The sequence below is a fragment of the Cryptomeria japonica genome, chromosome 3 (genome assembly GCF_030272615.1).
Source record: "Cryptomeria japonica chromosome 3, Sugi_1.0, whole genome shotgun sequence".
Lineage (NCBI taxonomy): Eukaryota > Viridiplantae > Streptophyta > Pinopsida > Cupressales > Cupressaceae > Cryptomeria > Cryptomeria japonica.
In genome coordinates, this window is record NC_081407.1 from 527,308,956 (window position 1) to 527,326,770 (window position 17,815).

The 17,815-nt window shown below is 39.8% G+C and overlaps 1 protein-coding gene across 1 annotated transcript in view; it reads right to left on the reverse strand.

The window, feature by feature from the left end:
* LOC131075073 (ubinuclein-1) overlaps nt 1-17,815 on the reverse strand; it is a 110,701-nt gene that overhangs the window by 26,306 nt on the left and 66,580 nt on the right. Inside the window, exons 5-6 of the mRNA XM_059217539.1 lie at nt 9,364-10,015; nt 8,286-8,318 (exon numbers count right to left, since the gene is read on the reverse strand). Coding sequence (XP_059073522.1) covers nt 8,286-8,318; nt 9,364-10,015 — 685 coding nt within the window. The remainder of the gene's footprint in view (nt 1-8,285; nt 8,319-9,363; nt 10,016-17,815) is intronic.

A 17,815-nucleotide genomic window follows, 5' to 3' on the forward strand; every position in this document is an offset into this window, starting at 1 on the left:
TGAGGAACGAAGGACGGGGCTGCATGGAGCCCAACAAAGAAGGGATTCTCAAACTAGGAGAGTGCTCTGAGGATGACACGGGGTCATTGAACGGGCTCTTCCACTGGCAGATGGAGGATTACGAAATGTTCCAGAGCTACAGGCTCGAAGTAGAGGAACCAGAGCAAATAATAGAGGAGGTGTACCGGCTGGAATACAAAGAATATTGGAAGGGAGACACTCGTGTGAGTGACACCACTGCACACCAGTTCCCGAAGGAAGAACCCATCAAGTATCAAGAGGTAAAATTGAAGGAGACAAACCTCGCTAACGTAGATAATCCCAAGATCATTCGTGTCGGCAACGATTGGAACCCTGTGTGGAAGGTCGCAGCCTTCAAAATCTTTATTCTTCTTCTTCTTCTTATGTACAGGAAGGAGACCGTGGTCCCTGTAGAATTTATGGTTCCAAGTCTTCGAATGGCCATTGAAAATAGACTTGCCATCAACGGGTCCGAATTGAACCCTACCACGAGAAGCGCGCAGGGGACCCGAGAGGTCGGAAGGACACCCGAGAATCCGGAGGGGAACCCGAGAGGCCGAGCAGGCGACTCGAGAGGCACGAGACCAAAGCGGGAGACTCTCGGGCGAGGCAAACCGAGAAGGATGAAGGGCGATCCCAGTGGCACAGGACTCGAGCCGAAGACTCTCTGGACAATTAGATTAGGAAATTAAATTCAAAAAAAAAAAGAGAACAAAGAAACAGAAAAAATAAATAAAGAAAGAAAAAGAGACCGTACGGTGGAACCACCACAGGAAGGCTTGAAGGAGCACGACGGCAGCGGTTTTTTTTTTAAAAAAGGGTGAAAGGAAAAATACCACAACACGACAGGGATAAACGGTGGTGATGGCACGCGAAAAGATGCGCTGACAGCTCCTCACCCTATTCTGCTTTTGTCGAAGTCGGTGTAATCTATTGTGCGTTTATTTTTGAGCTACAATACACTTTTGAGTTGGGCGAAGGGCATCAGAGAAGTCCGTACTGTAAGAAAGAAGCCTGAAGCTAAGCACTAGCAAGGAAGCCATAAGCTGTAGAAGGAGACGGATTTGGAGGTTGCCAACAAACAAAGTTTGAGGGAAGGCATTGCAAGCACGCGAAGTCGTACGGCACCAGGGAGTTATTCTGTAATATCCCCGTTAATTTTTTTCACAAAGTTACATTCAACACAACACTAATTAATGTTAGGAAATGAAAACCAAATGCTGCTGAAAGTAACCCTCCACTTTTTGATCACCGAGAGCCCAATCTCGGAGGGTGAGAGCATACAGTGTCGAGGGGATCATTAGATGCCAATATCTGAAAATGATTACAATCTTTGGGCGGCAAGCCAGCCCATTCCGCTTATATAGCGGGATATTAAAACAATGCAATCACTTGGCGGTAAACTAGCCAAGGACAAGCCAAAGAACTGAAGAATGCAATCACTCAACTGCTTGTGCAGCGGGAGGACGAGAAATGGAAATTAATATCAACTCCACCGCTTGTTCAGTGGGAGGATAGTATTACAAACTCAAGATAGGCGGCCAAGCCAACCTCTTCCACTTATGCAGTGGGAACCCAATAAGAAATCTGAAAGATAGCTATCAATACTACTAATCAGCTTTACAAATCCATTACAATGATTTTTGAATATAAGAAATATTACTAATCTAAGATAGGTGGCTAAGCCAGCCTCTTCCACTTATGCAGTGGGACAGCACAAAGCCAAAATGCTGCTGTTAGTACTACTAACCAGCATTACAATAAATATGAAATTTGATCATCAAGTGCTTATTATGAGCTGACAACTGCAACAACACCTCCAGTCATCACCTTACCACCCAATCTACTCACACTCTAAAAAACATACCCAAAATCCAACTTTCAAAAATCTGATATATATGACAGCAGGCTGGAAATGCATAACCAGCAACACTAATCCACACCAAAAATCTCCTAACTCACTCAAAACCCACTCAAATCACCCAAGAACACACCCAAACCAACAACAAGCATTGAGCGACCAAGTACGAATTGGAAAACAGCAGCAATATGACCCCAAACACTCAACACGCAACCCAAAGCACTCCCAACGTAAGGCGTTACAGCAGAAAACTTCGACTTGCATAATAAAATTCAATACTCCAAGAAAACCAACGAAAACTTACAAGATGAATTGTCCATGACATAGGAGATGAATGAGCGAATACCTAGAATGACCTGACGCACACACAAGGAGCTACGAACGAAAACATGCTTCAGCACACACCGCGACCAACAACATGAACACTCAGAAAAAACTCCAAAATATCTGAAACTAACACACAAATCTGCAACATTGTTCCTCAAATCTACTCCTCTGGATGAAGAGCAGTCACAAGCTCAATTAGTTGTTGTATTGCAAGCAAGAAACCAAGCGGTAGCTAGGAGGTATGCATTCCCCGAAGCTTCACTCCAAATTTTGGCAGCACTTAGTTATAATTTTCTTCATAGATAATGAATGAGAAGCCCAATGCTCTCATTTATAGATTTTGAAGGCTCAAATTCATATTCAAATTCAAATGCAAATGCCTCCAAATTCGCCCAAATCACATGTCATTTCATTCCACTCACATTTAGCGATTTATTTCATTTCATTTCCTTAAAGTATATGGCACCCAAGATGAAAATCCACCACCTAGTCTTCAAGTTCGAACTTTTCCCTTGGTCCACACTTTGCAACATAAAAACATTATAACTTAAGCACATTTTCATCCATATCGCCACTTTTGATAAATATAAGGCTCAAAAAATAATATTCATGAAATTGCACTTTGGCATCCAAAAAGAAGGTGAAATAATTCGCCCAAAAAGACTTAGGACAAAATTAATATTTTCTCCCTTCCTAAGTCGTCCATCCATAAAATAATTAAATATTAATACCTCATGCCTAAGGTATTAATATATTAAAATTACCTTCTCCTCAAATATTGATTATTGCCAAATTGAGTCGGAGAGTGAAGCGTTGGAAATCACCAAAACTGAACTGAGTTGGGGCTTTGAACTGAACTGCTAAAAATAGTCATCTGAGTGAATACAAGATCCTGCCAAAATAATACTGCTAGAAATAGCCACTGAGTTGAGCTGCAGAATCCTTGCCAAGAATAGCACCAAAAAATGCTGGAAGACCAACTGCTCAAATCGACTTGCCGGAAAGAGCCATCTAAATAGGCCTGCTGACATCCTGCTAAAAATAGAACTGCTAAAAATGGTACTTACTAAAAATAGCATACTGCTAAAAATAGTAAGTGTTTCCAAAGTGATTTTAACCACATTCTGAGCAATCGTCGCACTTACTAAAAATAGTAAGTCTGGAAAAAGTCACTCGATGCAGATGCATGTCGAACCATCCTAAAGCTCTCTGAAAACCCAGAAGGAATCCAGAATCCAAACTATCATACTCTCACATATACCCCCTGAAAACACCAAAGAATCCTCCTAGAAAATAGGAAACCCTAATTTCTGCCCCGACTAGCCTACGGGCCTCCAAACTAGGCTAACGGCCAACAAAACTAATCACTACGGAGAAAGGGACATTACATATTCAGTTCCGTTATTAGCCTTTGGCGAGTGTAATGGAGGATTTGAGGCGTCTCCTAGCCTTTGTGCCAAAGGGTTGTGGCCACTTCTAGGCGTGAATGGTACGCTTTGAGGAACTCGGAGTATGTCTCGGTTGGACGTGAGGTTGCCTTGGTGGATGCACAGAGGGCTCGGGAGGAGCTGACCACCAGGTTGGAGGCAGTAGTAGCGTGAGACTTAGCTCAGCGTACCCAGGAGTTGGATGCCAAGAGGGCAGCGCGGGTGACTATCGAGGACAAATTGGCTAGGCAGATAGTATCATTTGAGTAGCAGTTGGTGGAGGCTAAGACTGACAAGCGTGTTTTGCAGACAAGTTTGGTTTAGGCACAGGAGGACTGTGATGTCAAGGAAAAAAAAGAACTTGCGGAAGCAATAATGGTGAAATCCGCACTTGAGCATCGGATGGTAGTAGAAAAGGGTTTTCAAGCGAAGACGCAACAAGTGTATGAGTTCCGGGCTCGACTGGCGTCAGCAGTTCCTGCATCTTCTTCATCGGCGGTGCAACTCCTTCCTTCAGGGACGCCCCCTCAGCGCCTTCTTCTCAGTGATTTTGTTGTGTTAGTCCCGGATTTTTGTCCTTGTCGTCCGGAGACGACTTTTCTTGGGGGGGGGATGATGTTGGTCGTAAAATGGGCTTGTACTACTTGTTAAGCTACATTGGTTAAGTATGTTAGTGTTGTCAAGGGTAGTTGTCCGTTGCACGACGGTTCCCCACGGGTGGTAACCGCAACCCTCGACCGTGTCTTATATATGCTCTTGTACTTGTTGTTGGATACACGAAGGGAGAGAATGATTAATGTACTAGACATTTTGGCATTAATGAAAGCATTGCTCTAAGTTTTTGGTTACTATTCTATCCTATGGTTATCATCTGACTATTGATATGCAATATTAATAACACACCCCACAGGGCAAACAAAAATATTGTGAGTGATAGGGACAGCAAGTTCCTAAGCTCCTTCTCGCAAGAGATTGTCAGATTATGTGGTACTGTGCTAACCCCAAGCACGAGTTACCATCCCCAGACAGATGGACAAACAAAGATAGTAAATAAGTGGTTAGAGGGTTACTTGAGGAACTACATTTCAGAACAGCAAAAGGCTTGGGTAAGATGGCTACATCTTGGTGAATAGTGCTACAATTCCATTTATCACATGTCCATTAGGATGTCTACTTTCATGGCACTTTACGGTTATGAGGCCCCTAGCTTTGTTGATTTGGTGTTTGGAGATAGTAGAGCACCTCAGGCTAGGGATATGGTTCAGCAGTGTCAGGACATTCTGAAGGCATTGAAAGACAACCTCCAGATTGCACAGGAATCGGCAGAAGTTGTAAACTGATCAGCAGCGTATTGAGCGCTCATTTGAGGTTGATGATATGGTCTACCTAAGACTTCAGCCCTTCAGGCAGTCTACTCTCAAGAAGAGTGGAGCGGAAAAACTCAAGCCACGTTTTTATGGTCCATTCAGAGTCATCAAGAGAGTGGGAGTTGTGGCTTACGAGTTGGAGCTACCAGCGAGTAGCCGAGTACATAATGTCTTCCACGTGTCACGCCTCAAAAAGGCGCTTGGGCACAATGTGATAGTCTCTCCTGATTTGCCTCCTTTGGATGAAGAGGGAGAATTGGTGCTAGTTCTTGAGGCCATCCTTGATGTTAGGGAATGATTGTTGAGGAGGAGAACCATTCGAGAGTATTTGGTTAAGTGGAAGGACTTACCGATGGAGGATGCTACTTGGGAGAATGAGGTTTTACAGCATCCTGGCTTGCGATTGCTTGAGGGCAAGCAATTTTGGGAAGGGCGGATTGTAATGTCCCCTTCCTTGTGATATTGCATTCAGTGGTCCATTGGCCTATCCCAGAGACCCGTAGGCTATGTGGAAAGGTGAATTAAGGGTTCCCATGTTCCTTGGAGTTCCGACCAGACTTGTCAGGGGTGGAATGTGAACTTACTATTTTTAGTAAGTTAGGGTTTGGCTGTCAGGATGGTACAAAATTGCTAAGCTCGCCAAGCTCTTTCTCTAGTTGCGAAGATAACGATTTTTGGAGCATTATTTCATGACTTACTAGTTTTAGTAAGTAGCAATTTGGGGCAATCTATTTTTGGCAATCCTGGATTTGGTCCTATCCCAGCACAATTCAGTGATCCTCATTGCTCAACCTCATCTGGATTCCATTAATAATCAGTACTGGAACTATAAGCCATTTAATTAAATATTATTCCTTATCCTAAGGTTATTATTTAATTATTTTATTACTTATTGATGCTATGGGAAATTGTGCAAAATATGATATTTTTCCTAAGTCATGCCTGGGCGATTTATTTGGAGATTAAAAGGAGACTTCATTCTTTATATTTAAAAAAAAAAGTTTATAATGCCAAAAATCGTGGCCCCTCTCCTTGGCGTGATTTTGACTTAGGAAAGTGGGCGCCACTTTGGGTCCACCATGAAATGAAATGCAATTGGAATGAGGCGAAATTGGGAGGCAGTTTCATTTGAATTTCAGATTGGAAAAGCTATATAAACAGAGGTTGGGCTCCTCATTTGGGCATCCAGAGATAATATATCGTTATGCTGTCGGAATGACTCCAGACATTCTTCGAGGGTGAATACCTCCTAGATCCTTCCTTCCGGTTTCGAGTGTGAGACATCACTCCTAGCTGTGGTGCATAGTTGTGAGATTTTTGGTGATTTTTGGGTGTGTTGGTGAAGATTTGTGTGCTACTAGTTTTCTGGTGTGTGCCGACTGAAAGTGCATTTTGCTCGTAGCTGCCTATGTGTTAAATGCATCATTCTGGGTGAGGGCTCGTTGGAAGCGTACAGGAGAGACTATATTTTTCCTATATTTGTGTGGCATTTGGAGAACTCTCCAATTTTTAGTTGCAAATTGAACTATTCAGCAAAAACGCCCTTTCCAGAATTGCATTGGGATGCGTGCATTGTTGTTGGCACTCTTCAATTGCAATTTCGAGGTATTGTTTTGTTTGCTTATGTCATACGCTTCATTTGCTTCTGATTTGGCATGATTCTATGGGGTTTTGAGTGAGTTACAAGCAATTTAGTGGGTTTCGAGATGGCTGGTTCTGCGTTTTCCTTGTATTTGATTTCAAAACAGCAAGTAGTATTATTGGTTAGAATGTGTTAGTGAATTCATAAGATATGTACTTCACTCTATCTCCTTTCACATTTCTATCATTGTAAGAATTGCTTCAGTAGTACTGACCAATTCATTCTATGTTGTATTTCCCACTGAACAAGTGGAAGAGGATGGCTTAGCCGCCTGTATGTTTGTAATTTAGTTTTGTCCTCCCACTAAGCAAGTGGTTGAGTGATATTGTCCTCCCGCTGAGATATGCGGTTGAGTGATAGTTTCATTTAAAAGTCCTCCCGCTGCATAAGCAGTAGAATGATTTGGTTATATTATGCTTTGTTGCCTTGGCTGGTTTACCGCCAAGTTTGTGTTTTTCATTCCGTTGAAAAGTGGAAGGGGCTGGGTTGCCGCCCAGTTTTGTAATTGCATTGTAATTTCCAGCGGATTAGAAAGCTAACGAACCCCTTGTCACCATATGCTCTCACCTTCCCACATTGGGCTCTTGGTGATCAGAAAGTGGAAGGGTTACCTTTCAGTGGCATTGGAATTATATTTCTTAACTTTAACGGGTGCATTGTAATGTTGTTCTGCTTGAAATCCGAAAAAAAATAAGAGGGAATTTTACATAGAGAACCTAAAAAATGGGGACATTACACCTTACAACGGACTTTAGCCTATAGTAATAAGATAGGCTAAATAGTCTCTTGGGCTACTCGGAAGGGGACAATACAATCACCAAAGCAAGAATTTATGCTGCTGTGTTTTCCAAATAAGGGAGACTGGCTTAGCACATCAGCAAAAACCATGAAATGCTTTTTTAAAAGTAGACTGAAATAGCATCCTTAAACAGAAATTCACAAATATTTCAAACTATTGGATCATACATTAATGAAGAGACCTTAAAGGGCGGAAATTTATCTAGCAGTAAAAAATAACCTACTACTAATGATCAAAGCAAAAGTGCCATATATATAAAAGAAGTGAAACATGAATTACTTCCTCAATGATATCTGAACAGAAACACAAAAAAGTTTGGTGTGACAGTTCTCCGATAGGAATGTACAAATATGGGATTCATGTTTATGCAATTCGTTATGCGCTATACATGATTAAGTGTTTATGATATAACTTTTTATATAAAGGTAGTCCTTAACCACACTTTCAACATCATATATAAGAGATTGTACATAATGCAAATCTAACTAAGAAGAATAGATCCTTACCTGTTTATTTGAAGAATTCTATAAAAAGAAATCGTAGAAGATAGAGAATGACTAAAAATTAGCAGAAAGTTGAAAAACTAATGTAAAATAACTGAAAAATAAAATTTGTTATTTCAGTTTGCCTTACTATATTTAAAACCATTACATCTCTAAAATTGAACTGTTTCAACTTCAAACAAGCAATATCAGATTCCTTAATGATGGTTGACAGCTAACAATACAGCCTAACAACTCAAGAATGGAAACAAAAGAACTAATGCAAATGTAATGTATGAAACAAGTGGGTTGAACCTATTTGAAGAACAGAAACTTTTGTTAATCATAATTACATTTACCTTTCTTTGTTTAGTAGTCCCCGTGCCATGAGCCTGGTAACAATATAAAATGGTCACAAAATTGAAGATAGCAGAAAAACCCACATAAAAAACAATACTTTAAGAAAGTAAAAGGAACTACGAGAAACTGCAAAAGCACTGCAAGATTCTAGATCTAAGTTTAACTTCCCTACACAAACCTATAAGTTAATCTGAGTATAAAAGATGGATAATAATAATATGATCAACAGTCAAAACAAGTTGTCCGAGACGTAAATTTCTTACAACCCTATTATGTTTGATATGACAAGAAAAAATCTAAGTAACACTGAGGCCCACTTTCTAGAAAGATGCCATTGCATATAATATTTAAAAACCTTAGATTTATAGAGCAACTAGCATATCTCAAGTATGATGTCAACTATTTTATTTTCGATATTGTATTATGTTAAAATATTTTTACTAAACGTGAAGCACCCACACAGAAAACAAGATAAGAAGTTAGAACCATATTGACATTTTCACATCACATGCAATCCATTCACAAATACACATGAAAAGGTGAATTCAATGATTTCATTCACATATATCCAACTGAAAGATAATTTGAGATGTGCCCAATGACCTTTTCCAGTGACTTTCAGTAATAAAACAAGTAATTTCATGCAGGAATACTAATATCTAATCAAAAGAAATGAAGGTAAGGTAGTAAAACTGACAGCCATAATAAACTATACATCTTTGTGACCCATTAATGCATCTATTTAAATATACAGCAAATGCTGACATACACAGAACAAGGTAAGAAGAAGCTCAAGCTTGCCTCTTTATAACCTTGAGATGAGAAACAATCAATAGAGAATCAGAACAATGAACTCCAAAAGTAAAATAGAACCAAAAAAACTCACAAGAAAAAGAAGAAAATTTGTGAACAAACAATTTAACAGAATTTTGAAGAGAATTTACAAAAAAGCATATACCCAAATTACAAGAATATGCCCCAACCACAGGCTGCAACAATAATGATCATCTCAAAACCCACGAGTAGCAAGTAAAAATAAGTTAATCAGAATCCCATATAACAAAATATGGAACTTACAATTTTTGACGGCAGAAGCTTGTTTCCTAAACTATTTACATCTCTTAAATCAACATCTTCTTTCTCTGTTATTTTATATTGGCTAGAAGTTGTCATTACGCTTGCATCCTTGTTAGACTTTCGTATCTGAGAATCTGCATTACGACAAATGTTTTTCTCTGACTTGGTTGAATTCATGCTATCATTAATTTCAAGCAACTTTGCCCCCTTTACAAGATTATCCTTAGATCTAACAAGCACACCCTTTGGTTTTCGTTCGTCCTTAACTGCAGAATTCTTGGCAGAATTCTTGTGTGATACCTCTACAGTAATAGATGCCTCTTCATTGTTACTAATTCTCTTATATTTGTCAATTTTACATGGCCCAAATCCAAAGGTAGAGCCTTGACTTTGGATCACTTCAACATCTTGATCATAACTGGGCTTATGAACTAAACTGTCACCACCTGCAAATAATGTTCTGTCCCATACAGAGTTTGAATTTTTCAATGTTGCTAAAGGCACACTTCTTGCTGCTGCCTTGATGCAAACACTACCTATCTTCGGCAGTTTCACTGGCATCCTCTCAATGCATCTGTCAACAGGTGTCTTCTTGATATATTTCTTTTTAAATTTCTTGGGAGCACGCACAAGTGAGGGAGCAGGTTCATTCCTGAGGAACAAAGGTAAGTAGTGAAATACAATTGCCACAAATATTTTTGATCTTTCCCTTCATTTCTCCAAAGACCAATACAAGAATAAAAAAGGCATAAATGATCACTGCTAATTGCATGAATTCAAAGAGACAAAGGAGGTAAGCCTGAGAAATTCAGTTAATGCTATACATAGAAAACCTGCAAAAAACTGAATTCTGGATTACATATGGCGTACTACTTATAATACAAAAGTAATAATATTAAAAACAAAGCATTTCAAAATGTGGCAAATGCTAATCAAGGGAGAAGCAAATCTTCCAAAAAATGTATGGAATGTCAAGTAAGAGTCACTAATACATAGAAACAAATCGACAGCAGTAATACAAGATCTTGGGAGTGCAGCAGAACCCCTACAATGCAAGTTTTCTGTAATTCTCTGAACAAACTTTATTATAGAGAAGATAACAGAGCCAAACAACAGCTCCAGGAACCATAACAAAGCCACTATGAATACAGGAAAAAAAAAGTCTTCTTGTTTTTCAGAATTAGAATCTTAAGACACAAAGGTAATCATGATATGAGCAGATTTAAATTTAAAACCTTAAGCCACTAATGAAGTCAGATCATTAAGGAGGACCACTTGGGAGGCTGAAGAACAATACAAAATCATGTGATGGTACAAAACAAGTTTTCTGTAAATCCCAGAACAACATTGAACATAGAGAAGATAGCAGAGCCAGACAAAAACTCCAGGAACCTTAACAGTCACTCTAGTAAAAATAGGAAAATGAAAGTCTTGTATTTGTTTTTCAGAATCAAAATCTGAAGACACAGAGATAATTGTAATGCAAGCACATTCAGCTTTAAGACTTTTGAGGTATTAAGAAAATCAGATAATTAAGAAGAGGTGTCACTTCTAAGGCTGAACAGTGTACCAATACATTTGAGGACAGCATCTAAGATCTCCCCACCATAGAATAATAATGGAGTTGTATGCTTCTCACCTCCTACTCTAATTCCCTTGAAAGAAATTAAGATCTCGTGGAACCTGTTTCATATAGTATCAAAGCCTTGAGGATTATTCTCCAAGGTATTGGAGTATTGGAGATAAAGATAAGGATCGGGTAACCCAGAAAGTGCAACAAGCTTTCCAAAAAATTTCCAGATCTATTTCAGTCAGTGGTAAAATATAGCAAAGGGTTTTCTGGTTCAAACAGTGGCTTCTATCAGTTCATATGTTTGCAACCAATCAAGAATTTAAACTTTCTTAAAAAAGCAATCTCTACGACAAAATCTCGTAAAATTGCCAAGTCAAAAGAAAAGGTTGTGGTGTAGTTTTGCAATTTGTCCGTCTCCCCATCTCAATACCCAAATCCTTTGACCAAAGTGTCCCCTCTTGTAATATCCCCAGCAAATTTTTTTTTTAATTTTAACAATTACAAGCACCACAAGCACCCATTAGGGTTAGAAAATGATAACCAAAACACTACAAAAAGTAACCCTTCCACTTTCTGATCACCGAGAGCCCAAACTGGGAGGGTGAGAGCATACAGTGACAGGGGATCTTAGATGCAAATCTGAGATGCTGATTACAATACTGGGCGGCAAGCCAGCCCCTTCCGCTTATACAGCGAGTAATGGAAAATCCTAAAATCACTTGGTGGTAAACCAGCCAAGGACAATACAAACAACTGAAATGAGCAATCACTCTACCGCTTATGCAACGAGAGGACTAAAATGAAAATTACTATCAACCCCACCGCTTATTCAGCAAGAGGACGTTATTACAAACAAAGATAGGCGGCATGGCCAGCCTCTTCCACTTATGCAATGGGAAATACAGATAAGTTGCAGCAAGAATGATTGATCACTACTGAAACAATCTTACAAAATAGAGATAAAGGATTAGAGAAGATGTTTAATGTTGATCCCAAGCAAAATACTTCCAAAATCACACAACATAAAAACACTATTGCTGTTCTAATTTTGCAAGCTAGAAACACATTGTCCAGCCACTACCGGAAACACCAAAAAACTCATAACTTTCTCAAAGCTATCCGGAATCACACCAAATCAAATGCAAATGACTAATATAACATAGGTGACCAATCCAATACCTCAAACCTGCAACTTGGAAGCCTCAAATGTGATGCACGCATCCCAAGGTAATTCTGAAAATGGCGCTACAGCTGCAGAATTTGATTTGCACACATCTCACAAAGAAAGGAGCTTTTGAATGGTCCGAAAAGGCACAGACAACATTTGAGCAGTTTAAAGGGATCATGAGTTCCTACCCTGTTTTAGCATTGCCCGATTTCACCAAGCCATTTGAGCTACAGTGTGATGCATCTGGAGAAGGTGTTGGTGCGGTCCTCATGCAGGATAAGCATCCTATAGTCTTTGAGAGCAGAAAGTTGAGAGATCCTGAGCGACTGTATTCCATTTATGACAAGGAAATGCTTGCCATAATGCATGCCCTTGCAAAGTTCAGACAGTATCTGGTGGGGAGTAAATTCATTGTTAAGACTGATAACAATAGTCTTAAACACTTCGTGCATCAGAAGGATCTGAATGAGAGACAGCAAAAATGGGTAAGCTACAGGCTTACAACTTCGATATTGAGTATGTTAAGGGTAAAAACAATGTGGTGGCAGATGCCTTATCCAGGAGACCCCATTGAAGCTCACTTTGCGAGCTTACTGTTGATTGGAGAGAGTTATTGCTTGCTGATTATGCCAAAAATCAGTTTGCAACCAGCCTTATAGAAGGTACTTTTCATGATGAAAGGTACAAATTGGTTGAGGGATTGATACTGTACAAGGGAAGAATTTTCATAGTACCTGAATCTAAGTTAAAAGAGAAGATTTTGAAGACTTTCCATGACATCCCCCTTGCTGGTCACCAAGGTTATTTCAAAACATACAGGCAGATCCGAGAGAGATTCTCTTGAAAAGGACTTAAAAGTGATGTTTTGAAGTACATTAAAGAGTGTCATACATGTCAGAGGAACAAAGATGAGCACACTCTACCTGCTGGTTTGTTACAACCCTTGCCTATTCCCAGTCAAAAATGGGAGAGTATTTTCATGGATTTCATCACGGGGCTGCCTCGGGCTCAAGGGAAGGATAGTATCTATGTGGTGGTGGATAGACTTACAAAGTTTGCTCATTTTTTCGCCATCACCAGCTCTTTTACAGCAGCACAAGTTGCTGAAGTGTTCTTCCGAGAAGTGTTCAGATTACATGGGTTACCGAAGAACATTGTGAGTGATAGGGACAGCAAGTTCCTAAGTGCTTTTTGGCAGGAGATTTTCAAATTGTGTGTTACTGTGCTCACTCCAAGCACCAATTATCACCCTCAAACTGGTGGGCAGACCGAGATATTGAATAAGTGGTTGGAAGGTTACCTTAGAAACTATGTCTCGGAGCAGCAGAATACATGGGTAAGATGGCTTCACCTAGGGGAATATTGTTACAATTCCTCCTATCACATGTCCATTCGGATGTCACCATTCATGGCACTATATGGTTATGAAGCTCCTAGCTTCGTAGACTTGGTATTTGGTGATAGAAGAACCCCTCAGGCAAAGGATATGATGCAGCAAAGTCAAGATATTCTGAGGATTTTGAGGGACAATCTCCAGCATGCACAGAATCAGCAGAAGTTATATGCTGATCAGCAGCGAATTGAGCACACCTTTGAGGTGGGCAACATGGTTTATTTGAGGGTCCAGCCCTACAGACAGTCTACTCTCAAGAAGAGTGGGGTTGAGAAATTGAAGCCTCGATTCTATGGGCCTTTCAGAGTCAGCAGAAGGGTCGGAGAAGTGGCTTATGAGTTGGAATTACCAGCAAGCAGCAAGATCCATAATGTATTTCATGTGTCTCGCCTTAGGAAGGCTCTGGGACATAATGTTGTTGCTTCAGTTGAGTTACCTCCGCTTGATGAGGAGGGAGAGTTGGTTTTGGTTCCGGAAGCTATCCTTGAATTCAAGGAACAATCTTTGAGGAGAAGAGTGACCCGGGAGTACTTGGTCAAATGGAAGAATCTACCAGAAGAGGATGCTACGGGGGAAAATGAGGAGATTTTATTGCATCCAGCCTTACAGTTGCTTGAGGACAGGCTATTTTGGGGAGGGCGGACTATGATGTCCCCTTCTCACTGATGACCTTCCAGTGGTCCATTAGCCTATTCCTGAGACCCGTAGGCTAGGTGGAATGAAGAATGAGGGTCCAGCATTGATGAAACGAGGACTTACTATTTTTAGTAAGGCAGGGAATGGCCATTTTGGTGTTACTGAGCTCTCCATGTTTTGCCTCTGGACGCGATGATCATGTTTTTCTGAGCATTAGTTCTTGACTTACTATTTTTAGTAAGTGGTTGTGGGGCACAATTCTATTTTTGGTAGTAGATAGGGTTCTGATTCTGCAGCAGTTTTGTGGTCGTCTGGGCTCAGTTTCATCCTGGTTGTAATAATAATCAGTACGGGAGTCATTGGCGACATAATTAAATATTATTTTCCTTATCCTAAGGTTTAATATTTAATTAATCTGATTTTGCTACTGATTTATTATATTTGGGATTAATGTCCATATTTTTCCTAAGTATTTGGCGAGCTTCATGTTTATTAAGGAGATGTCGAATTATTTGAAAGAAATATTATTTTGTGACTTATCTCTAAATATTGGCCAAAGTATATCGTGGGTCCATGCCTTGGGCGTGGGATTTGACTTATGGGAAATAACACCACTTTTGGGGGTCCACATGTAGTGGAATGAAATGCAAATGCAAGGCATTGAATTTGGAGGAATTGCATTTGGATTTGAGGAGTGAAGTTATAAATATGAGACTTGGGCTTTGTTGATGTGTATTTTGTACACGACCAAACACAGAATAAAATACCTAAAGGTACCTTATCCTCTCTTGAATAAAGCTCCCGAATGCTGAAGATATCGCAGAAGGATCAATTGGAGAAGCTTCAAGGTTCCTGTTATGTAGGATCTCTACTCGTGGATAAGCTCTTTGTGGTATGATGTGATTTTGCTAGAATCAAAGGGAACTTACACTCAATGACCTGAACGTCTGATTTGCTGAAATCACAAGATTTCACTGGCCTAGATTTTGAAAAAAAAGGAAAAAGGATGAGGGCGAGGGAAGGATCTAATTCTGATACTAAGAATGTAGGAGCAATGAATGACCTTTGATGAAATTCTAACTAAGTCTTGTCTTGACATCCCAGGACCATCTCCACAAGGTTAGTGCGATCTTCGAAGGAAAGCTTTATGATGTTTAGATCATCGCTACAGGCATAGACACCATCGGGCTGATGCATATCAATGAAGAAGCGACAATTGAAGTTAAGTTTAAGCTAAATGATTCCAGTTGACTACACAAGGCAAGTCTACAATCAACAAACTGCTAGTAGTATGGATATACAAATTTCACCATCAATCAAACACATTTCTTCCACTCATCTAATAACATGAAATCAAATCTGAGAAGTATAGAGACCATGCAAATTGTTGAATCGACCCATAGATTTCACCATTTCTTCAATGAAGTTTACAAGTCTTTTACAACAACATCTTGGCAACAATCTTTGCCTTCTCTTTCTATTCTACTCTAACTGCTATTCTATTTGCTATTAATCATTAGCTATTCTAACCTCTATGAACTAACTATTAACCTTCTAGCTATTAATGACTAACTATTAGCCTTTACAAATGAGGAGCCAGGGCTTATATAGCGCCCTCAATACAATTCAATGGCTCCGATCAATTTGAGATCAATGGCCAAGATTTTACAATGAAAACCCTAATTAGGGTTTGTTACAACAAACTCAATTCTGGCCAATGAAATAATTGCATTATTTGGACACATGTCTTCTCTGGAATATTCAACCAATGGAGAACCAGGGTAGGTACATCAAAGTTTGTGCCATCTCCCATGAGTCAGGTACATTGAATCTGGACACGCTGAGGTGGACCAACCCGACTGGAGGAGTGATGACTGGGATGCCACCTTGTCTTTCCTTCAAATGTTGGACTGGAAGAGGTCGTCCTTGATGAGGCTGGGCTGGAGAAGGTCATCCTTGTTGATGCTAGGCTGGAGAAGGTCGTCCTTGTCTTGGCCTGGTCTTCTTTCATCTGCCAAAACAAACCAAAAGATGATTAAGGACACATGATAAATTCATTTCAACATAGCATTTTCAACTTAAATCATCAACAAAAAGATATTAACATGAAACTTTGCCCAAGATTTTCTCCAGGAACAAACCCTATAAGAATTTTGCCCTGGACCCTTTGGAAGGGTCAGGAGTGAAATTCCAACTTTAGCTCAAAATTCACATTTTTGAAGATCAAACATCTTTCCAAGGCATTCCAAATAGCTTTTCTCACCCTAGTCCAGGCCTGACTTAGCACAAAATTTGGAGAAAAAGATGGTTTTAGTGTTTTTCGCTTTGGACCCTTTGGAAGGGTCAGGAGCAAATTTCTTGTTTGTAGCTCATTTTTTCATCATTTCAACTTCAATCCACCTCACAAGGCAAGGAAACACTTTTCTTCTCTCATCCAACCCAAGTTTATCTTGATTTTGCAAGGCAAAATAGGTGATTGAAGGATTTTCGCCCTGGACCCTTTCGAAGGGTCAGGAGCGAATTTCCTCTTCTGGCCTAAAATCATCACTTCTGGAGACAACCATCGACTTAAGGGCAATCACAAGGGCATCTTTTACCTTGGTATAGGCATAGCTTAGCATAAATTTGAAAGGAATAGGTTGATTTTAGGATTTTCGCTCTGGACCCTTTCGAAGGGTCAGGAGCGAAAATCTTGTTTTAGGGCTATTCCACCATCCTTTCAACTTCAAATCACCTCCAAGACTTAGAACACCTTGCCTCACTCCTCTCCAGGTCATAAAAATCAAAATCTTGACTTGATTTGCAAGGAAAAAGGGTGATCTTAAGAATTTCACTCTGGATCCTTTGGAAGGGTCAGGAGCGAAATTCTCATTTGGCTTCAAAATTTGCATTCTTGGCGACCAAAATTCACTCTAAGGCAATCCAAATGACTTCTCTCACCCTTGTTCAGGTTTGACTTTGCTCAAATTTTGGAAGAAAAGATGGTTTTTAGGATTTTCGCTCTGGATCCTTTGGAAGGGTCAGTAGCGAAAATCATTTCTAGGCTCAATTCCTTCATCTTTCATGGTTTCTAGCAACTCAAAGTCACTCTTAGGGGCAACTTCCTCTTGATTTTACCTTATCCCACACTTGACCTAGCAAAAACTTGATAGCAAAAGAGGTTTTGAGAAAATTCGCTCTGGACCCTTTGGAAGGGTCAGGAGCAAAATTTTCATTCTTGACCAAAAATCATCATTTTTTCAACTTGAAACTTCTTTGCAAGGTAGAATCTCATCCTTCATTGCCCTAGGAACAAGGTTTCATGTCCAAGAAAGGTTAAAAAGTAGGCTTATAAGGAATTTCGCTCTGGACCCTTTGGAAGGGTCAGGAGCGAAGTTCACCTTCTTGGCTAGAATCCTTCATTTTTTCAAAGCTTTCAAAGATTTCCAATGTCCAAACATGTCTACTCTTCCCTTCAAAATGCCTTGCAAATCAAAATTTGGTCAAATAAGGCAAGAAATGAGTCTTAGGTTGATTTTCGCTCTGGACCCTTTGGAAGGGTCAGGAGCGAAAATCTTTACTAGGGCTAGATTCTTCATTTCTCCCTTTCAAAACGACCTTAAGAGGCAAAGACAAGTTATTTCACTTCCATCCATGTCATAACAAATCAAAAACTTGACCTTCTTCATTGCAAAAATAAGAG